Source organism: Hydra viridissima, unplaced genomic scaffold (assembly GCF_058129835.1).
Source record: "Hydra viridissima isolate aposymbiotic clone 2 unplaced genomic scaffold, HvirCarnegie_v1 scaffold_7, whole genome shotgun sequence".
Lineage (NCBI taxonomy): Eukaryota > Metazoa > Cnidaria > Hydrozoa > Anthoathecata > Hydridae > Hydra > Hydra viridissima.
In genome coordinates, this window is record NW_028324306.1 from 8,119,108 (window position 1) to 8,144,866 (window position 25,759).

At 30.2% G+C, this 25,759-nt stretch overlaps 2 protein-coding genes and 2 pseudogenes across 12 annotated transcripts; 2 read left to right on the forward strand and 2 right to left on the reverse strand.

Moving 5' to 3' along the window:
* Nucleotides 1-7,994: 7,994 nt before the first annotated feature.
* On the reverse strand, nt 7,995-10,494 carry LOC149885977 (uncharacterized). The gene has a single exon (XM_090093484.1). The coding sequence runs from the start codon at nt 9,370-9,372 to the stop codon at nt 8,437-8,439; it is 936 nt and encodes a 311-aa protein (XP_089949610.1). The 5' UTR covers nt 9,373-10,494; the 3' UTR covers nt 7,995-8,436.
* Nucleotides 10,495-10,527: 33 nt separating this feature from the next.
* LOC149885978 (uncharacterized) lies at nt 10,528-18,818 on the forward strand. 11 transcript variants are annotated; one of them, XM_090092559.1, is made up of 8 exons: nt 10,528-11,250; nt 11,784-11,841; nt 16,156-16,812; nt 17,430-17,593; nt 17,669-17,733; nt 18,045-18,142; nt 18,298-18,393; nt 18,711-18,818. In XM_090092559.1, the coding sequence occupies exons 3-8, from the start codon at nt 16,785-16,787 to the stop codon at nt 18,758-18,760; spliced, it is 501 nt and encodes a 166-aa protein (XP_089948685.1). In that variant the 5' UTR covers nt 10,528-11,250; nt 11,784-11,841; nt 16,156-16,784; the 3' UTR covers nt 18,761-18,818. The 11 variants fall into 11 exon arrangements, with proteins under 11 accessions (XP_089948685.1, XP_089948684.1, XP_089948681.1 ...); XM_090092558.1 differs by having other exon boundaries at nt 10,528-11,841; XM_090092555.1 differs by lacking the exons at nt 10,528-11,250; nt 11,784-11,841 and adding an exon at nt 14,525-15,156 and having other exon boundaries at nt 15,253-16,812.
* On the reverse strand, nt 12,796-15,872 carry LOC149885979 (uncharacterized; annotated as a pseudogene).
* A 105-nt stretch (nt 18,819-18,923) lies between the features above and the next one.
* On the forward strand, nt 18,924-20,228 carry LOC145188726 (uncharacterized; annotated as a pseudogene).
* Nucleotides 20,229-25,759: the final 5,531 nt, after the last annotated feature.

Here is a 25,759-nt window from a genome sequence, read left to right on the forward strand (position 1 = left end):
TTATTATTACTTAAGTATTATGTAAATATTGTAATCTTTAATTACTAAGATATGAATACAACTCAGAACATTACAAACACATCAATTTTGCAAATGTTTAGAAACAACATTTCCATTTTGGTTAGTAATCTTATGAATTGTAGACTTATCGCGAGGTTAGAACTATTTTGTTCTATTTCTCATTTTAAACGTTGGGAGAAAATTTTTCTTTTTTTTCTAAAAGTAATAATTGCTTAAAATTTTAGCTCAGTTTTTAAAGAAATAATAAATTATGCTTTAAATAATTTTGATTTAAACAAATTATTTAGAAAAAACTTTAAAAAATAAAATATATTTTAAAAGTACCTCATAATTACTTAAATTACTAACTTATTTTCTTCCAACGCTTAAAATAAGAGATAGAACAAATTAATTCTTAACTCGTGGTATCTTATTCATTAGGTTATGAATTATGTTATGTATTTTAGAGATGTGCGAATTGCAAAACTTTCACTTTTTCAAGCATCTATTTAGCTTGGTTAGAGTAAGAACAGTTGGTTTGATTCGGTTAGTTCTCAACAGTTTTAAAGTTCGGGTTCGGTTTGGTTTGGTAACAACTAAAGTTCGGGTTCGGTTCGGTTCTGTCGTAGATAAGGTTCTAGTTTGGTTCGTTCCACGGCGATACTTATTTCAGGCCTTCCCGTCGCGAATCCGTATTTTTAACTGGGGGCGGACAATGTTACGGAAAATTTAAAAAATTAGCTGAAAAAATAAGCGAGCTACATTATTTTCAGTTAATTTATTGAATTTAAAAGGAACTGTTCCAATGCACAAAATGTCTAATGCAGTTTTATTAAACATCGTTAAATTTTAATAAACAAAAAAAAAATAATGAAAAACAATATTTTTTAGAATAATGAATGAATTTTATTTAAAAACGAAATCACAAAAGAAAAATAAACAACCTTTTAAATAATGCAAAAAAAAACTGTTAAAATAATCATCAAATATTAGAAATTGTTATAAAAAATGTACATAGCAATATTTTTTAATGCTTTAGAGATAATTTTAAAACCTTTAATGCAGGTCCCTTAGAGGACTTAGGTGAAATAAACAAATAATAATTTTTAAGAAATATGTTTGACAATATAACACCATGTTTCTTTAGCATTTTCAAGTTATAAATATCTGATATCATCATAAATACATTGCACAACGACTTTTTTTTCTCAACTTCAAAAATAATGTAACAAAAAAAAAAACCCACTGAACACAGCAATCCAGAGGTACCCTCAATCCACCTCTATCCAGGCCGCCGAGAGCCTTCAAGCCGCCCGGAACAAAACCTTTTTTGGCGCCCTTATAGATTTCGCTTCATATCGCGAGGTTAGAATTATTTTGTTCTATCTCCAATTTTAAAAGTTAGGAGAAAATGAGTTATTAATTTTAGCTAATAATAATAACTTTTAAAATACGCATTATTTTTTGATTTTTTTTCTAAATAAATTGCTTAAACATAAATTATATAAAGATAAGTTATAATTTCTTAAAAAAAAAAGCTAAAACTTTAAACAATTTTTACTTTTAGAAAAAATCAAAAACTTTCTCCCAACATTTAAACTTGGAGATAGAACAAAATAATTCTAACCTCGCGATATATATACTTAGCATAGAAGCAAAAAAGTACATTATGCCTTCATAGCTACTTTAACTTTATTTCATTTTTTGCTTACTAACCGCAGCATAAACAATTCCTAACTTAAATAAAATTTTTGAGCTTTTTTCGAGGCAAAATTATAAATTACTTCATCATATGACAATGATTTCGCGAGATCATTTTCAATAGACAAGATCATAAGATTTGAAAGTCGCTCTTGTCCCATGGTGGCTCTGAAATGGTTTTTTATAATCTTAAGTCTACTAAAAGATCTTTCACCCTCTGCAACGGATATTGACATTGTGTGAAAAATGATTAATTTTGAAAATATTCGTAAATTGCTTCGAAAAAAACATATATATATATATATATATATATATATATATATATATATATATATATATATATATATATATATATATATATATATATATATATATATATATATATTAGGGCCCTGCGAATCGGCATTTTTAGTTTCGAATCGAACCTCGAATCGAAGCAGGTCTTGATTCGCGAATCGAATCGAATCACGAATCGAATCACTAGTTAAAAGAAATTTAAGTTTTTTATCTTTATTTCTATGTATACTGTACAAAAGATTACAAAACTTGAATGTTATTTGAACAAACTCTTTTAGTTACTTTTAGCCCAAATTAACCGTTCTGCATTTCGCTCGGAAAGACTGTTGCGTTTAATGTCGATCACTCCTCCTCCCACAGAGTTTACTCTTTCAGACGAACAATTTGTAGCTTGAACAGCAAGAAAATCATTTGCAACTTTTGATAATAAAGGGAAAGTGTTACGTTTGTTTTTCCAGTACAGAATAGAACAATCTGAACGTCCCAATGTTTTCTCTTCGATGTATGCAGTAGTTTCAAAATGTAATTGCTGATCTAAAGTTCTTTTCTCTGGTAGAGTACGATTTTTAGTGATATGTTCAAACATTTTATCAAAAATTCCATTTGCTTCAGATGACAAATTCGCTACTTCGAGTTGAATTTCAGCGGGTATCATAGTAATATTTAAACCGTGTTTTTTTTCAGATGTCAGATAAGATTTTACGATATGTTTCTCTGCCAAAAGTAAACATTTCTGATTTAAATCGAGGGTCTAAGAAAGTAGCGGTAAGAAAAACGTCTTCACTTAAATCAAACCTCATTTCCAACTGCGTAATAAGATCGTCAACAAATTTACCCATCCCTCTTTTATCCATCAAGCGAAGATAAATTTTTAAAGTTGTAATGCACGGATAAACTAAACTAATGCTTACGCTTTTTTCCGCACTTAGTATAGTAGTGGCTTCAGATACTGCATTAAAAATAGGAGCGACTGTTGTTAATAATTGCACTTGTGTTTCAGTTCGACAAGTCAATGGCACTTTCATACAGTTTTTTTTTGTGTGAACACTCAACTAGAGCAATCTCTATAGAACCATTATTTTTTTAAATCCATTCCAATAAGTTAGAAGTGCTGTTAAAGCGCGTTTCCACAGCCATTGGAGGCTTTGACTCATGTTTTCCTTGAGAAATCTGATACTTTTTGAGAGCTGCCTGTCCAACTGAGGATGAGTGAAAAAATCCTACTATTTTATGAGCCTTGCTAATTAATGTAACAAGAATTGGTTGGTTGTGTATAGCTGATTTCACACAAAGTTGGAGTTTATGAGCACAACAGCCTAGCCAATCAATCCCAAAATTTTAAGTGTGCATGGCATACTAGGAGTAGTATCGGTTGTAGCTCGGAAAATATTATCTGAAGTCAAGTCAAATTTTGACAGCACGTTTCTTAATTTTTCTTCAGTGGAAGTAGCTTTGTGACAAGCATTTATTACTTCCAGATTTACAACTGATAAACAGCATGATTCTAAAACCCAAGAGGATGAAATAAAGTGGCAAGTAGAAGCAAGAAAGTTATCGCCATTGTCGGCTTTAAAGTGATCAAAAGTGATGCTAGGTTTGGAGATTAACTGGCTTTTTATACTTTGTTGGAAGTTAATATATAAATCATCGACCATGTCACCTAAATTTCGAGATAAAGTGGTCGGGTGTGGTAGATGATATTGCCCTTGAGTAAGCACCGAGCACAGATTAATAAAGCCAGATCCAGAAGTTGTCTCAAATGATCTTCCATCTTCAATTACAAATCGAGGCACTGCACGGTCGTAGTATTTTTTAATAACTGTATCTATTGGAGGTCGAATAAAATACGAATTTAACAAGGAACTTGATGATTGCTCGATTGTGTTATCGGAATTCTTTTTTCTTTTAGTAGCAGATGTGCGCTTTTTTGTTGCTTCTACGTGTAGTTTTTTATGGTCACGTTTTAAATGGTTCCATAGATGAGATAAAGTTCCAGTTTTCTGAACAGAATACTTTTTGTTGCAATTTTCTTGTTTGCATTGCCAGAATACTCATTTTATTTCAAAGAATTCTTTAACTGCCAATTTTTTAGAAGTCACTTTTTAGCTTGATGTGAAAATAGCTTGATGTAGCACAAATAAAAAGTATCGAATTTAAAATTACTTTAGTGAAAGCGAAGTCAAACATTAACGATGCAAAAAATAAAACCTAACTTTTGCGTTACTAATTTGCGTTCCGCTCTGTTTAAATCCCTAATCGACAATTAATTTTAATGATAAGTATGTTTACGTTCCAAAATTACTCTACCGCAGAATTTTCTCATAACATAAATGTTGATATTTTGAAAACTTTTTAACGCCGCACAGTGTATCGCTTCATACAAGCTAGGTGGACAAAAATATTTTGTTTAGTAATTTCATTCCTAAGAATGTAGTTAACAATATTTTGGTGTTTTATTGATTAGTTATGCAGTAGGGTAGCCTGGGGGAGGCAGGGGGGCAATTACCCCGCGCGTTTAAGCTTTAGGGGGCGCCTAAAAGTCAATTTTACTATAAAAAGTTTTTTTTTTTTTTAATTTTATTGTAAAAAAGGAGATATTTTAATTACTTTTAAGATTTTAAAAGTTTTTATCTTGAAAAAGTTATAAAAATAACTTTAAAAAAGTAATAAAAATAAATACTAAATTTCAACACATGTAATAAAATTTTGCCTAAAATAAAAATATACTCACTACAAATATACAAAATATAATAATAAACTCACTACACTACGTAAAATAAAAAAATATTTTATTAATAATTAATCATTATCGGATGAATCATTGTTATCTTCAGTAGCCGATGAATCGGACTCTAAATAATCTTCATCGTCACACATAATTCTATTTTCAACAAGCTGTGGTGGTATAATAGGTGGGATAATTAAATTCAAAACTTCTAACGGTAGTTTGCCAGTTTTCTTACTTGACACTTCTCTGTGTGAGTTGATGACAGGATCTGATGTTACCAAAAGCATATTGAGCAAATCTATATTTGTGCAAATACGTGAATTTTTTCTTGTATGGTGTTCGCGGAATCGACGAAAATCTTTATTGCGGGCTTCTTGAGACTCTTCCGACAGTTGTCCTATTGGAAGAAGGCATGTTTTTATAACTTCCGTGCTATGTACAAGTATTTTGTGCACAGTAACAGGCATATAGTACCACGGATACAGATTAATATAAAGAGTTTTGGTTTCAGAACAAAACTTTTCAAATTCATAATAGTTAATATCATAGCCAGAGGAAAGTGTTCTTAATAAAATACTAAAATTTTTAATGAGATTGATGTCTAAACCCGTAATCTCGCCGCTTAACTCTGGCTTCATAAAAAACCTGCGAGCAGTGTTCCCATCATTTGTATTCCCAAAGCCAGGTTTTGGTTTATCTACAATAAGACCCATATGCTTTTTAAATTTTTGTTTGATATCTTCTGAACGTTTTTGGACACTAGATTTATCTTCATCGCTTCTAACTTGCCACTTTTTTATATCTAAACGATAGCTAATGTGTAGCATGCACTCAAAAAAACGAATCCACGCATGCAAAGTAGACAGACCAAAACCATAATGTTCTTTTTTAACAACTAAGTCTTTTAGTTCACCGTTCATCATTTTAAGAGTCGCACCACATATGTAACATTTTTGTTGGGAACTTGTGTCAGTCAAGGCATTGCAAACTTTTCCATCTACCATTGATAGTATTAGGTCGTGTTTAACAGTAATTTGAGATTCGTTGAGTCTTATAGATGTTGGAACAAGTTGAGAAACTTCTGTTAAAACTTGGTTAGTTTCTGTTGTAGTTAAAAGATTTGTTTCTTTTGAAAAAATAAATTTAATTGGTCGGCAATAAAGCGTGGATGAAGGTCGTGGATTTTGCCAAATAATATTTTGACCGTCACTCAGTCTCAAAGGAACAAATGAAAATACAAACAGAAACTCATCAGTAGCATCAGAGTTTTTAAATTTCTGTTTGTATGTGCTGTGACCGGAGCTCCCATCACATCCCCATTTGCTAATTAGTGTGAATGGCGTAGTAAAAGTAATACTTTTAAGAACTTCGCATTGGGCTTCAATTAAGCGTTCAGTAGTTTTATCAAGTATAGCTTGTAGGCTAATTTCGGCACGTGTTTCTGTAACAGAAATATGTTCATCTAATGGATAACATAACTTTTTCGACTTGCATAGACTATAATAAGATGGAAATAATATATGCCCTGCCTTTAAAGACCACTTTCTCGTCTGTTTATAAGAATGACTTGTACATTTAGAGTCAATATAGTAAGCTAATGCCTCGTCACGATTTAACTGCCTGCCCCCACAAATAAAGTCTTTTGATTTAATTTTTTCTGATGATTCCAGACTTTTTCTGATTAAAGTAGCTTGGTTTCTGTGCCCCAACGCACGGCATGCTACTTCAGCAGCTGTGGTCAACTCAGTTGCACTTTGCAATTTTACTAAGTTTTCAACTCTTCGTTTTTTGGTTTTAAAGGACGAGTCTTCAAAGTTCTTTTTTGGTCGTCCTTGAATTTCTCCAGATGATGAAAAAGTACATTGCTAGTATATACTTATTTTAAATTCTACATTTGCCCCCTCTAACCAAATTTTATTTTTGTTTAAAAAACGGTCCATCATCATATGTGCTGCAGACCATTTTTTTGCGAATTTTGAAGCCATACATGAAATTTTTAACTGCAAAGACCTCTCAGAATCTTTAGTCACATCAGTTACATCAGTAACACAAAATCTTTGCAAAATAAATAACATTAAACGAGAATTTCTTTCTTCTTGATTATGTCTTCGCCATTCTTCAAAAAAAACTCCATTTTTTAAACAACTCCATTTTTGAAAAAAAGCGCACATGATCTAAATGAAATTTAATAACAAAAAATTGTGGATTTATGTGGTGAAAATTTTTTCTTTGTTGTACACCTTAGGACTTTAGCTATACACTGTTAATAAATTAGCTTGGATACATGTGGATACAAAAAGTTGTATAAGTTTAAAAATTAAAAACCAAAAAATATTTTACAATTTTAACCTAGTTTTTTAAACCATACTTTAACACATATTGCTTAACTTTTAAATAAAATATTTAATGTAAGTAAATAGTACTTACCCTCAAAAGTAAAATCCATCGCTGCATTAAAATGATTGCTTTCTTTAATTCTTGCTAAATGTTAATGCAACGATTGTAAATTTTTATTTAATTTTTTTCAAAAATGAAATTACATTTTAACGCCTCTTTAATTGCTTATGACTCATTGCTCTGTAATGTTTTTCATAATTAACATCGTAAGTTATTACTAATATAGGACTGTTATTGTGAAAATATTATCAATTAGTTGATTTCTTGATATGACTTTTGTCCACCTAGCTTGAATGAAGCGATACACTGTGCGCCGTTTGCATAAAAACATAAAGTAATTTAAATAAAGAAATGATTCGAAAAACTCGAATCATTTTTTTCGAATCGAATCTCGAATCGAAGCGACATTTGATTCGCGAATCGAATCGAATCGAAGCGATTCGCAGGGCCCTAATATATATATATATATATATATATATATATATATATATATATATATATATATATATATATATATATATATATATATATATATATATATATATAGACCTATATATATATAGACCTATATATTTCTACTAAATCACCTTCAAACTAACGTAATTCTCGGAGCATTTGTTTATTTTTTTCACATTCTTTTACCCTTTTGGAAGCCAATGCCCTATTTTGGGCACCAGAAAGTTTTTTACGATTCATTATTAACAGTTACTGTAAATAACCGTACGCATCAATAAAATAATATCATTGTCAACTACGCAAACTCATCAAAAAATTAAAAACTCAATCTCCAAAAGCTAATGTCATAAATCAATATTTCAATAGTTAAATATAAATCTTAAACATGAATTACCATAGATAAGTTGATCGTAAAGAGTTGAAAAATATTTACTATTACTTTCTAAATTCTGAATAGAATTATTTCTAAATTGTATTCACAGTTTGTTATTTTTTCGAGGAATTAAAAATAATGATATAACGCGAGTAATATATACATTTCAATTATGGCATTTTAAGATTAAAAAAACTATTTTTATTTTACTTTGGCATCTGGCGCCCCATCGACATCTGCCGCCCGGGACAAACTGTCCCTTTGGCCCCCCCCCCCTCTCGGCGGCCCTGCCTCTGTCCATAGTTTTTGTGTAGTCTCCATACAATTGAAAATAAAATGCAGTGTCAGTCAACAATTCATTTTCACTGACATCATCTTTTCTTGTAACATAGTCTGCAATATAAAACAGAGCCATTTTTGTACTCAGTGGCAAAGATGCTTCTAGTTCAGGTAATTGATAATTATATCACAAGATTCTTTACTTCTAAAATAGCCACATTTTTGACAAATGCTCAATATCAGTAGTGTAATCTGAAACATCAACTTTTAATTCCAATAACAGTTTAGCTTTTTCAATGTTTAATTTTTTAACAACATTTTGAACAATTATAAAATATGTTCCACCTGAACCTTGTTTAAACTTACTGAATGCTTTTTCATTATAATCTGTTGAGAACTCTCCTAACATAACATAAATGAAATTGTTTTTTAACAAATGTTTACACATCTCTACTAACCCATAACAAGTATGCCAAATTGAAGTACCTGTATCTCTAGTTAGGGATTTCATTTTACGTCCTTGTTTACCACTCATTTCTCCAAAATCAAGTAAATATTGCAAATTTATGTCTACTTTTTCCGAAATAACTCTTTTACAAAAATCTAAAAATCGAGTATCACTGTAAAATTCTTTTACACTAACTATTTTCCAGAATTTAGTAACTTTTTCTAAAAAACAAATGGTTTCATTCATATTACAAGGGTGGATAACTTTTGAACAAGTTTTGAAAGCAGCTATAGTTTCATCACAAAACACTTTTAAACAGTGTGATACATTTTGTCTTTCAATGGGTTTTGGATGTATAGTTAAAAAGTTTAGTCTAGATAATTTAATTAGCTGATCTTTCTTAAAACCAAATAAACATTTAAGGTCACTCCATTTAGCAGTCATATTTGGATTTTTTTCAAAATGCAATTCCTGTGTTTTTTCTGTTATCCAGTTATTTCTGATACTTTTTAGTATATGAACATAATCAAAAAGTAGAAAAATCCCACATTTTGTTAACCAAAGTTTTTCTTCAAATAAATTTAAAAAAAGCTTGATTTCTTCAATTTTCATCACAAATAACTGAAATAATTTTTCCATTGATAGACTTGATTGAATTAATAACATAGCATACTTGCTCAAACAAAAAAGCATCCAATAAAGATCGTCCACCTTTTAAACATTTAACCAAGATACCCAAAACAGTATTTGCTAACAACTAAGAATTATTTTCAGCTTTTCCAAATAGAGAACCACCATGGTAGAGAAGAAGAGACTTTACATTAACCTCATCTACCAATATTATACAATTCCTCTGATTCTCCTCTATATTTGAAAATACAGTGCTGATAAAATTAACATCTGAAACATTCTTCGTCCTAGATGTAGTTTTTGTCAGTGTTTTTACACTTGGAAGTTTAAAATCTTTTCTTAACTGATTGTGTGACTTCAAGATGTTGAAAAATAAGAATACAAAATGATTGTTTCTATATTAAAAAATTTTTTAACTACTTCTGATGCATTCATAGATGCAGTATGATCTTGTAATATTAATCTTTGATGATCAACTTCAATGTTGTTCAGATAGAGAATTGTTTCTTCCACTTTTGACCAACAATTAAGAGTGGTAATATGGTTTTTAGATAATGAAGAAATAAAGCAATCAACACCAGCATGAAAACTTTCAAACTTAAAATTGCTTGAGATATGAACAGCAAACATAGGTATGCAGTTAACATAAAAGGATTTTGATTGGATGTGCAAAACTTCATTTATAACAAAAGTTGTTACAGGACAAACAAATTTATGATTTTTAATATCTTCACAAAAAGAAATGAACAAAAACAAATCACTTTTTAAATATTGTGACAACTCATCACACTTTTCATTTCTGATAGAAGACATCACTTTAGTAGTGGACCTTGGTTTTAAAGGTTGAGTTAGTATAACACTTGATGGAATATTAGAAAAATTGAAGGAGGTTCGATTGGTCTATCTTTCCCATTGACACGAGCTTTTAAAAAAATCTTCTGGAAAATGTCTTTCACAGACAACAGAATCTGGCTTATTTGGAAAATTACTTCTTGGAATTGAATTTATCCAACGATTTCGTTCTTCTTCATTCGAGGGAAGCCTATAAACTCATACTTTATTTTTAGTGTCATAGTTTCCTCTACATCCAGGAATACAGCACATTTTAACCATTTTGTGACTATTAACTGCTCTCAAATCGAAATTATAAGACAAAACTTTCCGTAACATTGTCCGCCCCCAGTCAAAAATACGGATTCGCGACGGGAAGGCCTGTAATAAGTATCGCCTTGGTTCGTTCGGTTCGGGTTCGGTTCGTTTCCCATCTCTTGTTCAAATGTGGTCTTTGCTTAAGTATTTGCCTATGATTGTTGATCGATTTGTACCTGAAAATGATGGCTGCTGGATTTTTTTGTTAAATTTATGTGAACTTGTAAATCTAATATTTGCTCCTAAGTTTACCAAAGGAATGATAGCATATTTAAGAGTCTTTATATCTGATCATTTATCGGATTTTAAGAATCTGTTTGGACAAGTAGCAAAGTTGCATCTAAACATCACTTTCTGGTCCACTTTCCTACAATTATTTTTAAAAATGGACTTCTTGTTGGAATGAGTTGTCTTTGATATGAGATAAAAAATTCATTTTTTAAAAGATCTGCAAATGTAGTTTGCAACTTTGTTAATATTTGCAAGACTCTGGCTTATGGCCATCAGTGTTACTCATTTTACTCTCGCTTTTCAAAGCAAACTTTGAGAACTGTTATCACTGTAGGTAATAAATCTGAATTTATGGTTGCAAGTCTTACTGATACATACCATGAATGTATTTGCATTGAACTTGGTATAGAAAAGACAGAAATTATTTGTGTAGCTATGAAATTGAATGTTGTATTTTTTTTATCGCAAAGGCCATTGCTTTGTGATTAGTCGCAGAATAAATGGTGATCCAGTATATGGAGAGGTGGTAGCATTTGTTAGTTTACCTTATACTGATAAAAGGTATATTATGCTGCATTTATGCACTACAGAATGTTTTTGTAGCCATTTTCATGCCTATGTCATATCTCGAAGTTTGCCTGCAGAATTTATATGTATAACCATTGACAGCTTGTGTGACCATAATCCTCTTTTTATTATTTTCAACCTGGTAAAGATAACATAAGTCTTTTTCGACTTCCTTACCATATTGTGTGTTAAAGGCTGTGTTAACTGTTAATTTTATTATTGGATTTTGAAATAAATATAACAGTCTTTTTAAAATTTTGTTTTTGTTGTTAATTATGTGATATTAGTCTTCTCTGATTACTGCTTAATTTTTTTAAAAACAACAAAACAGTTTTGTTTTAAATTTATCGTTTTAATACTGTCATATATTGAATATAGTACTGTATTAATTATTAGTAGTATTATTTATATTGTTATTGTTCGGTATTAAAATACATGAAATGTTTTGTAAATTGAATTGTTTTTATAAATAGTTTCGTTATTTTTAGTTAAGTTTCTTTTTTAAAAAAATGGATGTTCTTTTTAAGCATTTATCTGGTATTGTGAAAGGGGATCTATCAGATGAAGTTATGTGTAGAATTCATGGTATATTGTTTTAATATAATTTCTTCTTTTTATGTTAGTTTGAATATTCCTAGTTTATTTTATATTAATCATAATTATAGTTTAATTGGACAAACTAATGATTACTAATTATTTAAATGAATATTTATTTTACTTTTTTTAAATATTTTAAACTATCTATTTCATTACTATTTGTTAACATCGCATTAATAACCGTAATTGACAAAATTTTGTTACTTTTTTAAAAACCTTGGCTTACAGAAGAGGGATTGACTCTTGATTCCTTTGTTTTGTTTAATGAAGAAGATCTTAGAGAGCTGGGAGCTCTCTAAGATCTTCTTCATTAAACAAAAGCATTAAACAAGAGCACCTTAAAGATGGGTGAGCTATTGATGTCTTGGATAAAATCAAGTTGTAAAAAAATTAATTATAATCAATGCTTTAAAATAATTTTCATAATAACTAAAATAATTTTGTTTCAGTTTAAGTTAGCAAAAACTTAAACTGAAACAAAATTATTTTAGTTATCATATTTTAGTTGGAATACAAGCTTGAATTAATAAAAGAAAACTTCACTCCAAATTTTAGTGTCTGTACGGTTTCAGAGATACTGATACTTGGTTCCAATCTCTTTTTTAACTTTTTTTTTCAGCGCCGTTTATTTTTTAGGCTCATTGTACGACAATTAGCTTTAACTTATGAAATACCTGTTTAATAGTAGTAAATATTTCTACCTAACTATTTTTTAGGGTGAGGAACTCAAAAATCATGGGTAAAATACACAAAAATTTAAGCTTCTATATGAAAATTCAATTTCAAAATGGTGTAACACTTTTCGTAAGTTTTTTGATGCCCGGTACAAAAAAATGTTTATCTCAAGATGCCTAAAAGATAAAATTCTGAAATTTTTCCTAATGTTCTATATGTAACAAACTTCAAAATACAAAAAAACTGCAAGGGTTTTCTTTTTTAAATCAGATTTATTCGCATTCAAAGTCTTATAATAATAAACCCAAAAAATTTCGAAATTACACTAAAACCATGAAAATAATTAAATTGTAATGAGAAAAACTAAAACTAAAAGGCAATAAGAATTGACAATCTTCGACATTTAATAAAAATTAAAAATCTTTGAAAGATAACAAATTAATTCTCTGGTTTAAAGTTTGCCCAGCTATCTTTAATGCTCTGGGGATCTATTTCACTGATTTTGTATTGTCTTCCTGTAACAGGTGTTGGAATATTAATCATTAACAATAAGTTTGTTGATGGAACCCAGCACACATCATCTCTAGAAGGCCAATAATATGACCTTGAAGGGTAACATGGATACATGAATCTAAATAGAAAGTCTTTATTTTCAACATCAGTTTCCTCAACTAGTTCGATCCATGGATTGTTATCATATATCAAACATACAAACGCGCCAATGCTTATATTAGACACGAATTCTTTAATGATCTCATCAATTTGAAAATTAAAAACAAATGAATACTCCAATTGTTCAGAAACAATTTTAGTTCCAATTTTTGTGTTACTCATTGGAACAAAATTGTGATAGGTGCAAGTGCCTGGTAACGTTTTTGCAGTTGCATATCTTTGCTCTATTTCACTTCGAGTTATTGTGTTTGACTCCTTAGATATGTAATAAAAATTAATTCCTATGATTTCATTTTGGCAAAAATTAAACATTGCAGATGCTGTAAGAATATGATTTGTTGTTGTTCGATGAAGGCTAGCAATTGAAGTTAGTCTTTTTACAGTCCCGCCAATACCATCACAGGGTGATTTACCGTGACTTGTTGCAAAAAAAGACCATGTACATTTCATAGCAAAATCTTGTTCATGGTGGCATATATTTATGAAGTGTTTGCAGTTTTTGTACTGGCCAGCACACCCATCTGAAAAGTAATGGACAGTTTCTCATTGATGAGAAATATTGCTTTTAATATGTTCAATCAGGGCCGCCGAGAAAGAGGGGGGGCCAAAGGGACAGTTTGTCCCGGGCGGCAGATGTCGATGGGGCGCCAGATGCCAAAGTAAAATAAAAATAGTTTTTTTAATCTTAAAATGCCATAATTGAAATGTATATATTACTCGCGTTATATCATTATTTTTAATTCCTCGAAAAAATAACAAACTGTGAATACAATTTAGAAATAATTCTATTCAGAATTTAGAAAGTAATAGTAAATATTTTTCAACTCTTTACGATCAACTTATCTATGGTAATTCATGTTTAAGATTTATATTTAACTATTGAAATATTGATTTATGACATTAGCTTTTGGAGATTGAGTTTTTAATTTTTTGATGAGTTTGCGTAGTTGACAATGATATTATTTTATTGATGCGTACGGTTATTTACAGTAACTGTTAATAATGAATCGTAAAAAACTTTCTGGTGCCCAAAATAGGGCATTGGCTTCCAAAAGGGTAAAAGAATGTGAAAAAAATAAACAAATGCTCCGAGAATTACGTTAGTTTGAAGGTGATTTAGTAGAAATATATAGGTCTATATATATATATATATATATATATATATATATATATATATATATATATATATATATATATATATATATATATATATATATATATATATATATATATATATATATATATATATGTTTTTTTCGAAGCAATTTACGAATATTTTCAAAATTAATCATTTTTCACACAATGTCAATATCCGTTGCAGAGGGTGAAAGATCTTTTAGTAGACTTAAGATTATAAAAAACCATTTCAGAGCCACCATGGGACAAGAGCGACTTTCAAATCTTATGATCTTGTCTATTGAAAATGATCTCGCGAAATCATTGTCATATGATGAAGTAATTTATAATTTTGCCTCGAAAAAAGCTCAAAAATTTTATTTAAGTTAGGAATTGTTTATGCTGCGGTTAGTAAGCAAAAAATGAAATAAAGTTAAAGTAGCTATGAAGGCATAATGTACTTTTTTGCTTCTATGCTAAGTATATGTATGAAGCGAAATCTATAAGGGCGCCAAAAAAGGTTTGTCCCGGGCGGCTTGAAGGCTCTCGGCGGCCCTGTGTTCAACTGCTAACTTCATCACATGATAAACCATATCTACATCATGCAGTAAATCATCTGAGATGAAACATAATGAATCACATTTGAGGACATTATTTTCTTTATAATAAATTACTGTTGGATGCAATGTTGCTTGAATTTTGTTCCAGTGAAAACTTTGTATTTCGTCTAGTACAACTAACTCATAATTTTCTGAGAAATCTAACAGGACAACAACCTCAGTACTACTTGACTTTTTGCAATGTAAGCAGCTTGACTTTTTGCAATGTAAGGAATAAACAGTAAGTTTTTGTAACTTATTTTTCAAAATATTAATAAAGCTACTTGTCGTTTCTGTTAGACTTAATATACTGTTATTATAATTCTGTTATTTTTAGATATGCTAGGAGTTTGTAGCGATTGATGATATTTGATAACTCTAAAAACGCTAAGCACACGAGGGATTCTGGTATATGTTTGGGGATTTAAAAATAAGCGATACTAAGTCTACGAGATTCTTCCCAGCAGGCAAAAGACGTCTATAGATCATCTAAAACAGCTCTAATTTGCATCTTTCGTAGATGCGTATATTTTAGACGTATATTATTCATCGAAAAAAGGTCTAATTTCAGTGATTCTATTTTTTTCCAATTGTAGACGCATATTAGATGTAAAAACGAGATTAAAACATAGATATCTCTTTTCGGTTACATATAGATGCATTTAAAATGTCTTCTTATAGATCAGTTGAAGAGAAAGAAGAAATTTTAACTAAAGACAGTCGATTTTACAGAACGATTATTACAAATGACCGCCATTAAAGAAACGTGCATGGCGGAAACTTGTTTCTAGAAAGGAATAAAAATTTATACGTAGCTAAGTTTATACTAACCTATGAAGAACATAAATTATAATGATAATAATTTTGAATGAGTTTTAAATAAATAAAATTACATGCTATTACAAATTACTTGCTAATATAACGACGAAATATTTTCATGGTTTCAGTGCATAACATTTTACTAAAATCACTTCATGATCTGAAAGATAAGAACGTTATTCTTAAGTTGATATTTTTATTTGTAGATTAAAATGTAATTTTAATATAAATGTGTGTTTTTATAAAAATATATGGTGTTTTTAATAACGCCAAAAACTGCTTTAGTGGTTGGCTGTGCTCATAACGTTTCCATTGAGAAAAATAGTTAAAAACAACAGTGAGAGGAAGGAGTTTTTAGAAGTTTGACTGGTGTGATTTATTTGCCTTTTTTTTGTCTTGAAATAAAAACATTTTTATCTAGATACAATTATGCCCTTTACAAAAAGTTCGTACCAACAGTGACGTCGCATATTCAAAAGGAATACAAGAAATTACTAGAATCCTCATTTGTATCTTTAGACAGTATACTTAATGTTGGAATCTTAGGAGGAGATAGTATGAGAATGAAAGGAAATTTGAGGAATATTCTAACTATGTTGAGTATTTGTTTTCTGACAATGAATACTCTGATAACCATGAGCTTAATGAGTACGAATATAGCTCAACTTTGAAGAAAAGTTTGTCTGGATGTTTTAGCATTTGACCAGGTTTAAGTATAGTATAAATAGTTGAAAAAATCTCTTTGATAGCCAAACTTTTTACAGGAGGAAAGATCAAGAATTGCTCTTAAGCCACACCCTAAGAAAAGTAAGAGGAGTTATCAATAATTGTATGTAATAAAGCAGAGTAGTATGTGACTTTTTAGTTTTTTATCTGTCAAAGTAAGGTTCTCTTTTGCTCCGGAATTTTTATTTTCATTTTAGCATTTTTAACTGATAATTTGCATGTATTAAGTTTTTTTGTAAATATAGAATTGCAAAGTAGTTTATTTACAGTCCAGACTGTTTTTATTAGGATTCCAGTCTGCATCTTTTGCCGCTGTCTGATTCTATGCAAGAAGTTACCACTGATATAAAAAGTAAGTTTTTTAAAAATGTTTTGCCAACTACTGGGAGTGAATAAAATAACAAATGATATGTTTTTTTGGGGTTTGATTTTATTCATTCCTTTCTTTTGCATTTGTATAATGTTGGTGGTCAGTGATGTATCTAGAAGTTATTTAGGGACACAGGTAAAAAGAATTTCAGCTTATATTTTGAGGACCTTTTTTTTTTTAAAAAAAAAAAAAAACAGTCAGCGCACAGCTGTATGGATATTTGTAAAAAAAATCATTTTTCCAAAAAACAATATTTTCAGAAAAAAAAGGTCCTTGATTTCTGAATTTGAGAATCAGTGCCCAAATACTTTGAATGTTTTCAGAACAGTCTACATTACCCTCTAAATAGAACTTATATATGAATTATATCTATTTTAACTAATTTGATCTGGAGTTATGGCAGAATATTTTGGGTACCCAAACCGGTATACCAGTGTCAAAATCAGCCTGGATATGTCACTAGGGGGTATGTACCCTAACATTGTTAGGATCAATTAATAAACAACTGATAGGATATTTTTGCTATTTGGTTTCATGAGCTAAATAATAACTTTGAGGTAACTACTGACCTTTATTCACAAATACACAATTATTTATAGAGGTGGAAAATCTTATTCTCAAAGAGCTGGCTGAAATAAAACTTATTTTAAAGGAGCTTGTTGAAGTAAAGTTTCATGCAACTGGGGTGAAGTTGCTAGAATCAGTTGACCAATTGGTAGCACCTAATAATAATCAAAAGGACAAATCAGAATATAATAACTTGGTATGATCTAATTATCTTATTTTTGTCTGGGTTATTTGAAGGTTCAGGATTAACTCTATATGTTGTATATTTTAGCTTGATAGTTTGAAAATAGTTGATGACAGAAAGCCAAGAGAGCATGTTTTCATGATCATGAGAAGGTAAATGACAATTCCAATCTTATTTCAGTTAATCAGAAATTTAATTAAATAGCAGTAAAAAACAAATAATTTTGACCAATTGACTAACAATTACTTGTAACTTGAAAATAATAAAACTTTTGAGTAATTTACTGTAGGTATTTAAACTAGTATCTACATGCAAAAGTAATTTTGTTCGGAGTTTAAATTTAATGATTACAAAATTTTACAATTTATAGTTCATTCAAATAGTTTATTTCATGTATTCAAATATGTCATTTCATTTACATATTCAAATATATATGTCAGTTTATTGTAAAAATATCTATCAGGTCAATTTCCAATCAGCTACAATCTAAATTAAATCGAAAAGATGATGGGGAAAAAATAAGTCTTGAAAACCTTGTAAATATCTGGAGTGTTTTACGAGGTATAGTTTTAATGTTTATATAACTGCTCTTTGAATTAAAAATGTACTCTTTAGCTCATTTTTGTGCCATACTAGTATTTTTGTCTCCATCTCCTTTCTTTATCTATATCAAAGTAAATTATGTTGAATATTTTAAAATTTTTTCGTTTTGACAGATTCCTGTGAATACAATTTTGAATCAATAAAAGATCTAGAAAAATGTTTTTGCAAAATGCTCCTGCTCGCAATCAGAAAAAAAAAAGACTTTACAGGTAAATTGGTGATACATAATTGTTAAAATCAATAAAAATATATTTTCAAATTAACTATTATTATTATTATTATATATTACATCTTCTTCAGATAATTGAAGATGAAGAGGTTAATAAATAGAAAAAAAACAGCTTAATAAGGTTACTTTGTACCAGAAAGACGTGTTGTATCTCATATCTTTGATGTTTTTATGAAATTTGGCAACAAGTCGAGTGAAAGTTAATATATGTTTCATGTAAACAGATTTTTTTAATCATTCTACATGTCTTTTAAAGCATTTGCGCATTTATTTACATGCTATTATATTATATTTTAGATACCGATGCCGAGGAACAGCGAGTTGGCGGACTCAGTAAAGAATTATAGTTTTCTTATTGTAAACATTTGTTTTATAATCTTGGTAAATAAATTTCAACAACTTGAACCTAATTGTGTATTTGTGTAATTTATTAAAGACTTTAATTTTAACTCAGTCGGCAAAAAGATATCTAAACTGCATCTAATATGCATCTGAAAACTACTCTAAAAGATGTCTGAAATCACGTCGTGAATGAACGCTAAATAGATATCTATCTTATAGATGTCTTTTAGATGCATTTTATTTGATAAAAGTGCATCTTTTAGATGCATAGAAGATGTGCAATATACGTCTACTTGATTAATTTTTTTATCGAATAAAATGCATCTAAAAGACGTCTATAAGATAGACGTCTATTTAGCGTTCATTCACGACGTGATTTCAGACATCTTTTAGACCAGTTCTCAGATGCATATTAGATGCATTTTAGACATCTTTTTGCCTGCTGGGTTAACTGCAGTTAGTTGTTTTTAATTACAGATTTATTTAATACAGTTGTGAAGTGGGTAGCAATTATCATTGTGTTGTATATGGTTGTGCAAATAGTCGCAAATAAACGTAAATAAAAAATAAAAGTGATAAATATGTTCGTACTTATACTGGATTACAAAATGCTGAACTTTTTGAATGACTTCATAAGCGCATTGATAATGAAGCAAAAAAGTTACATTATTATAATCAAAAATCTACTCAAAAACACAGAATTAATCGCAAAAGTAAACTCAAAAACAGCTATGTTTTTAGTCCTTGTAAAATTACGACTGGGGCTTATAGATAGTGACTTAGCATTTAGATTCAAAATATCACGATTTATAGTGTCAAGCATTTTAAATACTTGATACCTTTTTTTGTCTACAGTACTCAAAGAATTCATATATTGGCGAACCAAAGAAGAAACTAAAAATACTTATCCAAAATGCTTCGAAAAGTTTCCCAATGCGATTAGCATAATAGATTGTACTGAAGGAGCAATAGAGATCACTAGTTTAGCTAAAGCTCAGGCATAAACCTATTTAACATATAAATCCAAGAATACCTGGAAGGTTTTAATTTTTATAAATCCCATTGGTACTGTTTCTTTTATTTCAAAGGCATATGGAGGTAATGCATCAGATCGATTTATTATTAAAAAATGTGGTATCTTGGATAAAATTTTATCAGGTGATTCCTTAATGGCAGACAAAGGATTTAATATTAGTGATTTGCTAATTGGGAAGGGGTCACAGTTTGTTATTCCTTCTTTTTTTGAAGATAAAGGAAAATTCTCTAAAAGAAATACCACAAAAACCTCTAACGTCGCTAAGGCACGTATTCATGTGGAAAGAGCATTTTCCAGAATAAAAAAATATTGTATATTGCAATGTGTTTATCTTTAAAAAAGAAAAAAACCAGCTTGACAACATTTTGACAATTTGTAGCGCATTAACTAATTTAGCTCCTCCATTGGTATCTATAAACTACCTGCTATCAATTTAATTAACACATGTAATAAGTTTGATAATTTATAATATATTTGTATGTCTTTTTTAATACATTTAAAAAATTGAAATGTTTTATTTCGTTTGCTGTAAGCGAGAAATAAAAAAATTGTAATAGTCAAATGGATACAAATTACCCCCTAGTGACATATCCAGGCTGATTTTGACACTGGTATACCGGTTTGGGTACCCAAAATATTCTGCCATAACTCCAGATCAAATTAGTTAAAATAGATATAATTCATATATAAGTTCTATTTAGAGGGTAATGTAGACTGTTCTGAAAACATTCAAAGTATTTGGGCACTGATTCTCAAATTCAGAAATCAAGGACCTTTTTTTTCTGAAAATATTGTTTTTTGGAAAAATGATTTTTTTTACAAATATCCATACAGCTGTGCGCTGACTGTTTTTTTTTTTTTTTAAAAAAAAAAAGGTCCTCAAAATATAAGCTGAAATTCTTTTTACCTGTGTCCCTAAATAACTTCTAGATACATCACTGACCACCAACATTATACAAATGCAAAAGAAAGGAATGAATAAAATCAAACCCCAAAAAAACATATCATTTGTTATTTTATTCACTCCCAGTAGTTGGCAAAACATTTTTAAAAAACTTACTTTTTATATCAGTGGTAACTTCTTGCATAGAATCAGACAGCGGCAAAAGATGCAGACTGGAATCCTAATAAAAACAGTCTGGACTGTAAATAAACTACTTTGCAATTCTATATTTACAAAAAAACTTAATACATGCAAATTATCAGTTAAAAATGCTAAAATGAAAATAAAAATTCCGGAGCAAAAGAGAACCTTACTTTGACAGATAAAAAACTAAAAAGTCACATACTACTCTGCTTTATTACATACAATTATTGATAACTCCTCTTACTTTTCTTAGGGTGTGGCTTAAGAGCAATTCTTGATCTTTCCTCCTGTAAAAAGTTTGGCTATCAAAGAGATTTTTTCAACTATTTATACTATACTTAAACCTGGTCAAATGCTAAAACATCCAGACAAACTTTTCTTCAAAGTTGAGCTATATTCGTACTCATTAAGCTCATGGTTATCAGAGTATTCATTGTCAGAAAACAAATACTCAACATAGTTAGAATATTCCTCAAATTTCCTTTCATTCTCATACTATCTCCTCCTAAGATTCCAACATTAAGTATACTGTCTAAAGATACAAATGAGGATTCTAGTAATTTCTTGTATTCCTTTTGAATATGCGACGTCACTGTTGGTACGAACTTTTTGTAAAGGGCATAATTGTATCTAGATAAAAATGTTTTTATTTCAAGACAAAAAAAAGGCAAATAAATCACACCAGTCAAACTTCTAAAAACTCCTTCCTCTCACTGTTGTTTTTAACTATTTTTCTCAATGGAAACGTTATGAGCACAGCCAACCACTAAAGCAGTTTTTGGCGTTATTAAAAACACCATATATTTTTATAAAAACACACATTTATATTAAAATTACATTTTAATCTACAAATAAAAATATCAACTTAAGAATAACGTTCTTATCTTTCAGATCATGAAGTGATTTTAGTAAAATGTTATGCACTGAAACCATGAAAATATTTCGTCGTTATATTAGCAAGTAATTTGTAATAGCATGTAATTTTATTTATTTAAAACTCATTCAAAATTATTATCATTATAATTTATGTTCTTCATAGGTTAGTATAAACTTAGCTACGTATAAATTTTTATTCCTTTCTAGAAACAAGTTTCCGCCATGCACGTTTCTTTAATGGCGGTCATTTGTAATAATCGTTCTGTAAAATCGACTGTCTTTAGTTAAAATTTCTTCTTTCTCTTCAACTGATCTATAAGAAGACATTTTAAATGCATCTATATGTAACCGAAAAGAGATATCTATGTTTTAATCTCGTTTTTACATCTAATATGCGTCTACAATTGGAAAAAAATAGAATCACTGAAATTAGACCTTTTTTCGATGAATAATATACGTCTAAAATATACGCATCTACGAAAGATGCAAATTAGAGCTCACGGTTATCATGAAATCCAATATTGCCCACCTAGCTGACCCAAGAATGCCACTTATATGGGGTGATAGTGTACACATCCCAGGGTCACCTGGTGCAAATTTTAAAATCTTTTAGGTACGTCTGCGGGAAAAAAGTGACTTTGAAGTTACAAAAATGGAAAAAATTTACCTTCTTTTTTGACATAGCAAAACTGCTATAAAATCCATACTATTAATCATAGACCAATAAAATTTGGTGGCAATGTAGCCTATACCAATACCAAGATTTGGGTAAAAGTTTATCCCAATCACTGCAGTATAACAAAAGTTATGGTAGCTTTAGTGTTGATTTTTTGTTAATTTTTTCACTTCCAGTGCAAAACTTTACTAATTACTGCCTATTACAAGCCCCCAGGCCATAATGTGGCTAACACATGTGCTCTAGTTGAATATACCAACAATATTGTAAAATAAGGATTTTGATGTTCTTACCAAAATTTTTGGTTTCGGGGGTCAAAACTGTTGTTCTTCAATGAGCCCTATTTACACCATATGGACCTTTTTCTATATAAAACATTATATGACAGTACTATTAGTGCCCCATAAGCTTTCTTTTAACTAAACTACTACCTTAGAAGTTAGTTGAGACATTTTAACAGATTTTTTGATAAAAATTGTAAAAAATCTTGACATTTTTTACTCTAGTAAAATTGCGCTTATTCTACACATGGATTTAGCCCTGAGGATTTGTGAGCAAAGCAAAGAAATGTGTTGAAAACCTTTTGCATGTGATTTTTAACTGGTCAACATGTATTGTGTGTTGAAAAACCCATTTCATACATAAAATCACCTAAAAATGCCTAGAATTTCCTTTGTGTTTTGTTTTCAAAATCATTATCAAATGTACAAGTTGTAAAGTTCAATAAATTTACACTAACAGTGAATTAATTTCTAAAATTTATTCAACTCTATTCTTTTGTTGTGATATCTTCACGCTCTTTAACTTATTTGACATGACATTTAAAGCACTGGTCAGCTAACTATTCTCAAAATGAACATTTTTTCTACTCTATCATAAGATATGCTTAAATTCAGTTTCAAAGTTTTAAGTGTTTTAATTTTAGTCTTGGTCCATTTTTGCTTTTACAATGATTAGAAAAATAAAAGGGTTTTGCATAAGAAGAATTAACAATATCAACCCATCATCACTTGAATAAGAGCGTACATGATTGATTTGAATTTTGCTTTGATTTTGTACGCTGTGACGTACATATCGTAAAAAGTTAAAATCATTACATGACTTTGTTTTTGTGGCACTGAACTGAAACGTTTGCAGAAATATCCAAAATTATTAAACCTTTCACTTGAAAATCGTTGTTTGTGGTAAAAAATTTTGTTTTTCATTTTTTATAATATACAAATTGTTAGGCTGAAGTAATTGGATTGATTTAGGTAAATATGTAGCTCTACATATAGCAATATGTTATTTATTTGAAATACACCTACCTCAATGTGACGTATATGTTATTGTATTAAATTCACATTATCAAAGATGGCAGGATTCTAAAGATTATCATTATCTTGAACTCCAATCAAAATAAATCCAGGCATCTCTTATGATGACATTACAGAGAATCCTATAGTAATGTTAATAATGGCATAGCATTGCCAGAATTCTTAATGTTTGTCTATCATATTCTTCAATTTCATATTATAGCTCAATTTGTTTAGGTACACAGCTACAATCCACTGACTCTTTAAGATGCCAAATCAGGCAAGAAACCATGAGCAGAACAGAAAGTGTGTCTGCATGCTCTGCCTTCAAAAATGTGGCCGACAGATGACTGCTTTTCAGGCTGAACGAGTTTGTCGTATTTACCAGACAAATATTGATGGGTGTGACTCTTGTGTGCCTCAAGGTCTTTGTGAATCATGCAGAACTGCCTTAAGACGAAAAGAGGAAGGAAAGGATGTTGCTTTGCCAAAGTTGTTTGATTTCAAATCTATCCGAGTCAGAGCTAAAACACGCAGTCATGTGTGTGACTGCTTGATTTGCAAAATTGGACAGTCTAGGTTCCCAGAAAAAGCTGAACCTAATGAAAAAATGAAAGTGAATCAAATACCAGCTGTGAGATGCAGTACCTGCCTCAGCCCATTAGGTAAGGGGTTACCACATCATTGTTCTCAGTTAAAGTTCAGGGAAAATATACAAAAATTGGCTTCATTAGATCCCAAAGCTGCAGAACAGATAGCATCCAATGTGATTGAAAATAAGGTAGCATCTCCAAAAGCCACATTTCGTTTAGCAAAAGCATCTGGGGGTCATCCACTCCCTGTTACTCCAGGTACAATGTCAGCAAAAATTAGTTATAATATTATAACTTTGTAAGTGATTAATTATAAAATGATTGTTTTTGTAATTTTTGTTTGCTGGAGGTAATAAATGCAAATTTTCTATAGGGTTAAGTGCAGCAAGATCACATTCTGCCATATCAACATTGACAACCCAAGACCTCATCAATGTACAAATTAACACTGGCCTCTCCAACAATGGGATCAAAAAGTTAGTGAAAACTGTTCATCAGTCATCAGACAAGAAGATGGTTGAGCCCAACTTTTATGCCAATTTTCAAATGGCTGGTCAACAACTGAAGGAGTTTTTTACTTTTACAGACTTAAAAACCACAGATTCCAAAGGTTGTGACACAACCTATGTTGTTGTTCATTGCAAAGATTTGTCTGTTCTGGTTAGTCAAGTCATTCAATCAAGAAAAACTTCAGGTGGCTACTTTGTCAAATTAGGCATTGATGGAGGCAAAGGTTTCCTCAAGTTTTGTGTCAGTGTTATTGAGAGTTCCATAGAACAAGATAAATCGAACTCACGACCTCAAAATCAACTTTTGAGTTCCAGAGCGGTGAGTTCCAGAGCGGCAAAAGCAACAAGTGTGAAAAGACAAATTCTTGTAGCAGTCTCTGAAGATTTGCCAGAAACTCATTCTAATATTCAAAAGGTCTGGTCACTCATCAATGCAGATGCTCTGAAATTGATTATTGCATGTGACATGAAAGTTGCCAACATTATTTGTGGACTTCAAACACACTCAAGCATGCACCCTTGTTGTTGGTGTGATATTGACTCAAAGAACCTTGCTTGCAGAGGCAGTTTAAGAACACTTGGTTCAGTCAAAAGAAATCTCAAGTCTTTTGAAAAATCGGGTGGAGTGTTGGCCAAGGCCAAAATGTTTTGCAATGTTGTTCACAAGTCAATTATCAATGGACCTAAAGATACACTGATTCTAGACATCATTCCACCAATGGAGTTACACCTTCTTTTGGGCACAGTCAATCAGCTCTTCAAAATTCTCAAAACTGTGTGGTCTGATGCTGAAAAGTGGCCAGCCATGCTTCACATTCAACAAAGCCCGTATCATGGCGGACACTTTGAAGGCAATGAATGCAGAAAATTGTTGAAAAATATTGATGTTTTAGAAGATCTTGCTCAAGAAACTTCCAACACCCAAATTCTTG